The 9,363-nt window shown below is 44.8% G+C and overlaps 1 protein-coding gene across 1 annotated transcript; it reads right to left on the reverse strand.

Moving 5' to 3' along the window:
• Positions 1-232: 232 nt before the first annotated feature.
• On the reverse strand, positions 233-6,027 carry LOC148048592 (uncharacterized). Its single transcript, XM_087707620.1, has 4 exons — positions 5,904-6,027; positions 4,561-5,088; positions 3,522-3,701; positions 233-2,313 (listed from the first exon to the last, which is right to left on the reverse strand). Exons 1-4 carry the CDS (start codon positions 6,025-6,027, stop codon positions 923-925), a joined length of 2,223 nt encoding a protein of 740 aa, XP_087563746.1. The 3' UTR covers positions 233-922.
• Positions 6,028-9,363: the final 3,336 nt, after the last annotated feature.

Genomic DNA, 9,363 nt, shown 5'->3' on the forward strand with positions numbered 1-9,363 from the left:
AGGTAGAATTTGATGAACAAGACGTCCTAATTGCCCCGAACTGCAAGTCGCTTATCAAACAAAATCAAACTACGTACCAACTTGATTGTTCGAATTTCACCAAGGGTGCTATGAGCTTCAAATGAGGGCCAACAATATTGTGTATTCTTGCAACAAGGGCGAATATCTGCAGCTCAGGTGTAGGATACAATACAATACAATAGCAGAGTTGGAATAGACCTTGGAGGTCTTCTAGTCCAACCCCCTGCCTAGGCAGGAAACCCTATATTGTTTCGGACAAATGGCTACCTAACATCTTCTTAAGGATGAGAGTGAAGATTCTTTCTCTGACCTTTATGGAGCTCGGAAAACGAAGCTTCACCCTCAATATTGTGTATGTGTGTATTGAATCACAACACACATAAAAACGAGGAAAAAGCTCGCCCATCTTTCCCCCCCTCCAATAACGTCCTACTGCAACTGTAAAACTATCATCCTTAAATTCACTAATGCGAAGAGAAGGCTGTTCTACCCTTCAATGTATTTTCATTATTTGTCTTCCTGGCAGCCTTCCCAACCTGGCGAAGCGGCTTTGGGGACTTCATATTGTTGGTCCAACAGCTGGGAAGATTGAGACTTCCCTTGAAGTGCCAAGTAGAGGGATGGTTAATCTCCATTTGAGTGAGCCAGTTCCCATTCTCAAGATAATTTTGAAAAGGTGCATATCGGGGTGCTGGGTACCAGCCTCCTCACCTTCCAGGAGATAGCATCAGAACACGTACCCAAAGTATTCTAGAATGGCATTGTGAGTCATTGTGTAGATTCCTTCCCAAGTCTTGTCTTTTGAGGTCTTCAAAGGACGTCGATGTTTCACTCATGACTAGAGAGCCAGTCCTCTGGGTTGTCTCGATTTTGGAGCATTGGGTTGAAGGCCACTGGGGACCTACATGGATTTGGTGGGTGGCTGGAGAAAAGCACAGCTCTGGTGAGTCACTCTCCATCGCTCCCGTGTCCACCGGCCCCGATTCTCCACCACTTCGTGCAGAAGGTTCGTGTACTTCGACTGGTTGGTCGGCGACGCAGTGTCCTCTTCGCATGAAGAACTGGCGAACGGAATTCTTGACGGTGGGGAGGTTTTGGCTTCTCGAACGTTTCTGGACTGAGAAGAGACCGGCTTTGAAAATTGTTTGGTTTTCAGCCCCGTGGATAGCTTGGCTTCTTTGATATCAGTCTGTGTACACCCTGGAGGAACTTCTTGGGTTAATCCTTTCCGAAGAGCAAGCTCTGAAAAGTTGGCTGGTCTTCCTTCAAAGTCCAACTTCATTCTATCATTGTTGACTGGGCTCGTCTTGCCTTGAGATCTATGTAAATCGTGTCGAGTTTGTACTTGTTTGTCCAATTGCACCTTCCCTACATCTCTAGTTTCGGGATTGGATTCTTTATAAAGTGGAGGCTCCATTTCATTGGCTAACTCAGCCTCATGGCAGTCCTCTTGATTGCCATCAAAGCTCAAAAGAGCTCCCTTCCTAGGAGATAGATGTAGCCACTCTTGATCCACTTCCACTGGCTTCTCCACTTCCACCACCTCGCCACGGCGAAGAGGGGAGAGCAAGAACTGTGCTGTGAATGATTCCCTGACATGCCACCCATCGGATCCTTGACCCCCAACCTTCCTCTCAAAAGGCCATGTCAACGAACGCCTCAACGCATGGCCCTCCTTCTTTGAAGTCACCTCCTTTTGGGGTTTGGCCTCAGTCTGTTCTTCAGGGGCTGTAGTCACACTTAAATACAGGAAAGGTTCAGGATGATCCATGATTTCTTTCTCAAGAAGGGTAGACTCTCCATTATCTTGGATTGTTGGGTCAGAGGCTTCAGAAGTATCTCGAGATACTTCCACCACGACTGGGTCTGCCTTGATGTGGCTCTGAGATTCTACTTCACGGGACTCCTCCAGCTTCTGATAATTCCACAATCCTGGAAAAGGATGCACGTCCTCATTTTCAACATGTGTTTTGTTGCTCTGGGACCAGAGGCGCATTATTGGATGTTCTTGGTTTGCATCTGTAGACTTTCGCTGTCTTTGATAGAATTCTTTTCTCAATAAAATGGCCGAGGCAGACTTAGCACGGATTTTCGACATTCTGTTTCCCGAAGCTGTAGTCCTCTCTTGGTTTTCATTCTCCTTAGCTGTGAGTTGATGTCCTACAGAATCCATCCGAGTCTTGGGTTCTGGAGTGGGAGATGGTTCCATGGCCTCTTGGCTTGGCCGGATGCGTTTGCTGGCATATCTCACCATCCATATCCCAAACAGCAGGAAGAGGAAGGAAATAAATACTGCCAAAAAAAATAAAAAGGAAGGACAGATGATTAATTCACAAATAAATCATATACCCATCCTGAAATGAAGCATCCAGTGGCAAAATTGGAAGCAGGAAGAGGCATAGAATATTCTGATCAAGTGTCAAGGACAGGTTTTAGAAATGGCGAAAGCTAAAATCCAAAGAAGCTGTAGTGTAAAATAGAATGACATTGGGTAAATGTCCCGAGAAAACATATTAGAAATAAATATCTCTCCTTTAGCTGCTAGAACCGATAGTTTGGTCTACGTTGGTGCAACGGACTCAATGACACCAATAAAGGAGAATATTTGTAGCTCATGGTTGAAATGAGGGGTCCTTGGTGCTCTCTGGGCTTGGGTTTTTTTTCAGACATTTTAATTACCCAAATTAAAGGAGATGACCCGATTGAGTCATAAGTCATACAAGATCTACATTCAGCCCACCTTGAATGCCTCCTTATCTCCCGCTCATATCCCTTGACTGCCAGTTGGTCAGATTCTTGTAGATGGCTTAGATTAGATAAATTAGATAAATTTATTTATAGGCCGCCCTTTTCCCTGAGGGGACTCAGGGCGGCTTACAACGTATAGGGAAGGGAGTACACACAATGACACATAAAACAATAGCAATAGCAATAGCAGTAGACTTATATACCACTTCATAGGCCTTTCAGGCCTCTCTAAGCGGTTTACAGAGAGTCAGCATATTGCCCCCAACAATCTGGGTCCTCATTTTACCCACCTCGGAAGGATGGAAGGCTGAGTCAACCCTTAAGCGTGCAATAAATTATTATACTCCTTTGAACTGCTTGAATTGCCTGATTTCCCTGGCATTTGATAACCAGGTAACGTCATCAGCACTAGGACTAGCACTGATGATGTTACCTAGTATGGGTCATGAAATGTCTGCAACAAAAGAACAAAGCTCAGAGAGCATCAAGGACCCCACAGTCCTCCTCCTCCTCCTCTCCACACACCCCACTCTCTTCTAGCACTGATGATGTTATCTAGTTTGGGTAATAAAATGTCTGCAAGAAAACAACCAAGCTCGGAGAGCACCAAGGACCTCTCAGGCGCAATGATTGACCATGGCCAACGTAGACTTGATGCTGGGTCTTCTCGGCCCTAATCAACAGCTTCACCTCCTACAGTAAAGTAGCATCAGGAATAGTTGGAAACTTGTAACAGTGATATTGAGCCATACCTAAACAAGCCAGCAAAATGGGTAGTCCAACTTGATAGAAGCTGTTCCCCAAAGTCGTTGACGGGGATTCTGGCGTGCAGTTGAAGTTGGAGATGTTCCAGACTTGGATCCCTTTCAGGCTTGGTGGACTGTGACATACAACAGAAGTCGCATCCTGCAGCAGTGACATGTTGTACAGCTCTGTAAGAAAACAACAACAACAGAATCCCAAAATCAGGGCATTAGGTTGCTGAAGACCGTGCCTGAAATTTGCACAGTGTACTAATCCCATGGTGTGTTAAACGAACCAGTAGTGTCAGGCATGAAGGGACAGGATCACACATTGAGTTCCAGTTAAGATTCATTGCTCAAGCGTATACGCAAGAATCTAGCCAACTAACCTTCAGCACTAAATGGGCGCTAGATAAGAGTTAACAGGATTCAAGAAGGGGTTGGACTTAAGACCATTTATGAGAACGTAATGATTCCAGGTTAATTCCTTTCTTGACTCCTACCCCTTGACTCTGTCAATTTGTTCTGACCTCTGTAGCCTTCCCCAAAAAGCACGAAGCAGATTCCTGAGCCCGACAAAACCCCTTTTATTAAATGAATGTGAATTCTTCTCATTCACATTCAGGCAAAGGCCTGGCAAACAGTCTTTCAAAGGAATATTTATGACCACAGACCTTATCTAGCTTGGAAAGCTGCCATGTCAATATTTTCCAAATGAGCTGCTGTGCAAGGAAAGACTGGGCACAGAGTGGACACAGACCGGTTTGCTTCGCACGCCACAGGCACTAAGAAGCCTTTTTTGAGTTTGCAAAGGTAAGTAGAGCAGCGAGGGATGGGGGGACAGCTGTGCTGCACTATTTAGATTTGCTAGAAAACAGGATTTCCTGCTTTCTAGTGAATATAAATCGCATGGCACAGCTGTTGGCCACCGCTGATCATTGGAACTTTTTTATACTACCAGTTCGGGCGAACCGGTAGTATTTCATCCCTGGCTTATTCGATAATCTCATTTTTTTTTCTTATTAAAAAAGCAGACATTTTCCAGTACCTTGAAGAAATAATACCGAATCCTGATGTTCACAGAAACAGCTCCACGGGTTTCCTCCGAGTTTCATCACCGGCAGCTTTCTCGTCCCATCGAATGCATTTTTTGTTAAGCCGGTTAAATTATTGGCCGAAAGGTCAAGGAACACGAGCTTGGATAAGCTTCTGAAACTCTGGCTTTCAACTTCGTAGATCTTATTGCCGGCTACGTTCAGGGTGGTAAGGTTGGAGAAGCCTGAGAACGTCTCAGGTCCGATGTTGGTCAGGAGGTTCTGGGCCAAGGTGAGGTTCTCGAGTAGGCCTGGCCTGGCAAGCCAAGATGCCGTCACGGAAGTGAGGCTGTTCTGATAGAGGCTAAGTTTAGTGAGGCCTCGGAAAGCATGAAATGCGCCGGCTTCAATTCTGCGGATGCCGCTGTTCGCTAAAGCAAGGCTGGTGACGGAGGACAAAGTTGTACTCTTGAAGACGGTGGAGTTGAGAGAGCCCAGATTGGTTACCACAAAGAGAACGGAGGTGAGGCCCGAAGGGAAGTCTGGAATAGAAATATTCAATGGGTTTTTCCCAAAGCCATTTTATAAGCAACTCTAGCTGATAACCCAGTGTTGCCCGGGTATTTATAGATGTCGAAGCGTTTGCCTGACAGGGAGTTATTGAGAGGGGCCTTTCTTCCCCCTACTCCCATGCCTTTCATCCCTGCTCTCTCCCTTTCCCCTCCCATGTGCTCCTCTTTCCCGCCCTGTCTACAATCCTGGCACTTTGCCCCAAATCCATCATGCGCTTCCCCATTGGTCCACTGGAGGGCAAACGTCACGGCTGGCTTTCCAGAGGAAGCTGCAAAGGAACTGACATCACAAACAGTTGCCGTTCTAGGAAGTTGCACTCACTCTTCTTAATGGCCCAAGCATTGCAGAGTTATGCTGGAACACACACACACACACACAAAAACACACACCAGAGGTGCTTTACCCCCTCCCTCCCAGTATTTGTTTCCAGAGGGTAAGTCATCTGTGCACCAAGTTTGGTTGAAATTGCTAGAGGTGCTCCAGAGTTATACTGGAACATACATACAAACAAACAAACATACATACATACACACACACACACACACACACACACACACACACAAATATATTAGATAGACAGACAGACAGACAGATAGATAGATGATAGACAGATATAGAGATAGATGATAGATAGAGATAGATAGATATATATAGATAAATAATAGATAGATAGATGATAGACAGACACAGACAGATATAGAGATAGAGAGATAGAAGATTATTTATGTTGCCTGTAAACATGGTTGAGTATTCCACCCCAACCCATCTTTGGAAGAGGTCTCACCATTTGGGATGGAAGAGCAGAAGTATTCTTTCTCCAGGACGCACTGCAACCGAGAAAGCCCAACAGATGTCCAAAGCAAAGCGAATCCAAGGACCCCTAAGAAAACGAGCAGAAGCTGGGCCATGTCTGAACATAAGGGTACCTAAACCATGTTCAGCTCAGCAGATGGCACCGATATAAAAGTGATCAACCACGCATCCGGTCATTCGGGATAAAAACAATGCTTTTGTTAATTGTTTTTTTTATTGTTTTATATCATACATTCCATTTCTATGCTGAGCCGCGTGTTCTCTAGGTTAACATTCAAACATCATCATAGCCATTATAATCATAAATATATTCATATAAACAAATATGTGATCATATAAATCATTATTACACTGTATGCGATCTTCCATTATGGTATCGGTTGTATAAATCATCAAAATATGAGCCTTGCTGGCGCAGTGGTTAGAGTGCAGTACTGCAGGCTACTTCTGCTGCCTGAAAACCATCCTAGATCTTGTAAATTACAAAAGGTCTTTGTTTTAATTGAAGCAACATCTTATTAATGTTTTAATGAAGGCTGTGGTTTTCCCAGTTGCAATGGATGGCTGTGAAGATTGGACCATAAGGAAAGCTAAGCGCCAAAAAATGGAGGCCTTTGAACTCTGGTGCTGGAGAAGAAGACTCCTGCATTGAGTCCCTTGGACTGCAAGGCCATCCAACCGGTCAGTCCTAGAGGAGATCAACTCTGACTGCTCTTTAGAAGGCCAGATCCTGAAGAGGACACTCAAAGACTTTGGCCACCTAATGAGAAGGACTCCCTGGAGAAGAGCCTCATGCTGGGAAAGATGGAGGGCAAAAGAAGAAGGGGATGGCAGAGAAGGAGGTGGCTGGATGGAGTCACCGTAGGTGTGAGCTTAAATGGACTCCAGAGGATGGTAGAGGACAGGAAGACCTGGAGGAACATTGTCCATGGGGTCACGATGGGTTGGACACGACTTCACAACTAACAGCAACAACTTATTAATGTTAAAAAGCGTTTCCCGTTTTAACACTTGAGATGCTTTTGTTGATCAATTTGAATTCTCTTCTCAAACAGTATGCATTGAATAGTTTAGCCAACTAAACTGCCCCAAAGAACATCTCTTTCTTCCTAGCAGTTTCTCATTTTCCTCCTTCAAAATAAGAGATTTCGGTTCTTAAATGGCATAAAACAATCGGTTACTGGGCCAGACGCTCAATCTTTCGCTGGCCAATATATTCAAGGACAAGAAAAACTACCTTTTTACATCTCTAGGGGGAGAAAGTATCTTTCTACAAATCACAAAGCTTCTTTTATCCAACCACTTCAGGGTTGCCATTTATCTGATACTTACCAAAAAATGGCTCTTGGAGCTAAACAGATGCAGCAATTCAGAAAGACCGGGGGGGGAGGGGGGGATTTTATCTTGCCAACTGAACTAACTTTCTGAATCAAATCGATTCAGTTAGTTGATTCAGATCAGATTTAACAGAGTTGGACTTTATAGGTCATATAGGTCATATAGAGCCAAGGTGGCGCAGTGGTTAAATGCAGCACTGCAGGCTACTGCTAGATCAGCAGGTCAGCGGTTCAAATCTCACCGGCTCAGGGTTGACTCAGCCTTCCATCCTTCCGAGGTGGGTAAAATGAGGACCCGGATTGTTGGGGGCAATATGCTGACTCTCTGTAAACCGCTTAGAGAGGCCTGAAAGGCCTATGAAGCGGTATATAAGTCTACTGCTATTGCTATAGAGCCGAGGTGGCGCAGTGCGTAGAGTGCAGTACTGCAGGCCACTTCAGCTGACTGCTAGCTGCAGTTCAGCGGTTCAAATCTCACCGGCTCAGGGTTGACTCAGCCTTCCATCCTTCCGAGGTGGGTAAAATGAGGACCCAGCTTGTGGGGCGATATGCTAACTCTGTAAACCTCTTAGAGAGGGCTGAAAGCCCTATGAAGCGGTATATAAGTCTAACTGCTATTGCTATTGCTAACTCAAGCAGGACACCCTGCACCCTTTCTGAGAGATGGCAGTCCAATCTCTTTTTGGAAACCTCCCGTGATGAAGTTCCCACATCTTCTGAAGGCAACTTTTGTTCCATGGGTTGATTGTTCTTTGTCAGAAAGTTCCTCCTTATTTCTAGGTTGAATCTCTCCTTTGGTCAGTTTCCATCCATTCTTCCTTGTCTGGCCTTCAGGTGCTTTGGAAAATAGCTTGACCCTCTCCTCTCTGTGGCAGCCTTTCAAATATTGGAAGACTGCTCTCCTGTCTCCCCTGGTCCTTCTCTTCCCTAGACTAGCCATGCCCAGTTCTTGCAACAGTTCATCATATGTTTTAGCCTCACTAGACTAGCCAAGTTAAGGTGCCTAACAGAATCATTTTGATGGCTCTGAATGCAGCCGATGGCATAATTTGATCCATCCTCCAAACTCTTTGCTTGAGCAGGGAGGGGATTGGACTATAAGACTATAAGACCTCCAAGGTCCCTTCCAACTCCATTGTTCAATTTTGTCTGATTAGAATGATTCCCTCTGACTCGGTCCGCAACCCACCGAAAGCAAGACAGGACCACTTACATTTCATCTTGGCCAACTTCTCCTCACCAAGCAGAGGCTCAAATTCACGTACCCTGGTCTTTCTCAAAGCATTTAAGAAGCTTTTACGAGAATGGCAGGTGCCAAGGCTTCATAAAACCTCCCAGATTTGTCACCTGAAGCTTCTTTCAGGATCGGGACAAGTTGGAACCTGCTGAGCGTTGAGTTCCTCGTGTCCATGGAGGTCTTCTCCATCTGTCCATGTAGCTGCACGAGTTATGTATCTCCATAGCATCGCCATGGAGTTTCCCCATTAGCAATAAATAAGTGAACCATTTCCCACAAGAATGCTGCTTCTGATTCTTTGACCAACATCTCCTGGTCTGACCAGTTGGAAGATATTTAGAATTATACATCGTAAAAAAATATGGGCTTTAGGGGGAGAGTTATGCCCAACGCCTGTTCCTATAAAATTTATTCTTTTATTCTAAATCAGTTTCAGCCCCCCCCCCCCTTTTTTTTTTTTTTTTTTTTTGCAGTTAGGGTTCATTCAAGGAAGAATCCATTTCTTCCATGCATTTGAGCTTTGCATTTATGCTTGTTTTGCTTTATGGACATTTTTAAGTTTTGCTTAATGTCTGGGTAGTTGATAGGTAATGGAAGAGGGGACTGAAGATAACAATGAAATGAAAAAGGATGAGATTGCCGGCTCTGTGCCGTCTCTCCTTGCACAGCACCTCATTAAGAAAATATTTTACATGGCAGCTTTCCAAGCTAGATAAGGCCTGTGGTCATAAATTCACCTTTGAAAGACTGTTTGCCAGGCCTTTGCCTGAATGTGCAAGAGAGGAATTCACATTCGTTTAATAAAAGGGGTTTTGTCGGGACCAAGATTTTGCCTTGTGCTTTTTGGGGAAGCCTAG

This window comes from Thamnophis sirtalis, unplaced genomic scaffold (genome assembly GCF_051295495.1).
Source record: "Thamnophis sirtalis isolate CommonGarterSnake01/CBP01778 unplaced genomic scaffold, rThaSir2_p1.2 scaffold_2, whole genome shotgun sequence".
Classification (NCBI taxonomy): domain Eukaryota; kingdom Metazoa; phylum Chordata; class Lepidosauria; order Squamata; family Natricidae; genus Thamnophis; species Thamnophis sirtalis.

Bases quoted from the DNA above. Each gene is read 5' to 3' on its own strand.
- LOC148048592 (XM_087707620.1), bottom strand. From the start codon at position 6,027: ATGGCCCAGCTTCTGCTCGTTTTCTTAGGGGTCCTTGGATTCGCTTTG. The intron at 5,089-5,903 runs GTGAGACCTCTT...TTTCTATTCCAG, and splicing joins CTGCTCTTCCATCCCAAATG to ACTTCCCTTCGGGCCTCACC. The intron at 3,702-4,560 runs GTACTGGAAAAT...GTTTTCTTACAG, and splicing joins TTCGGTATTATTTCTTCAAG to AGCTGTACAACATGTCACTG.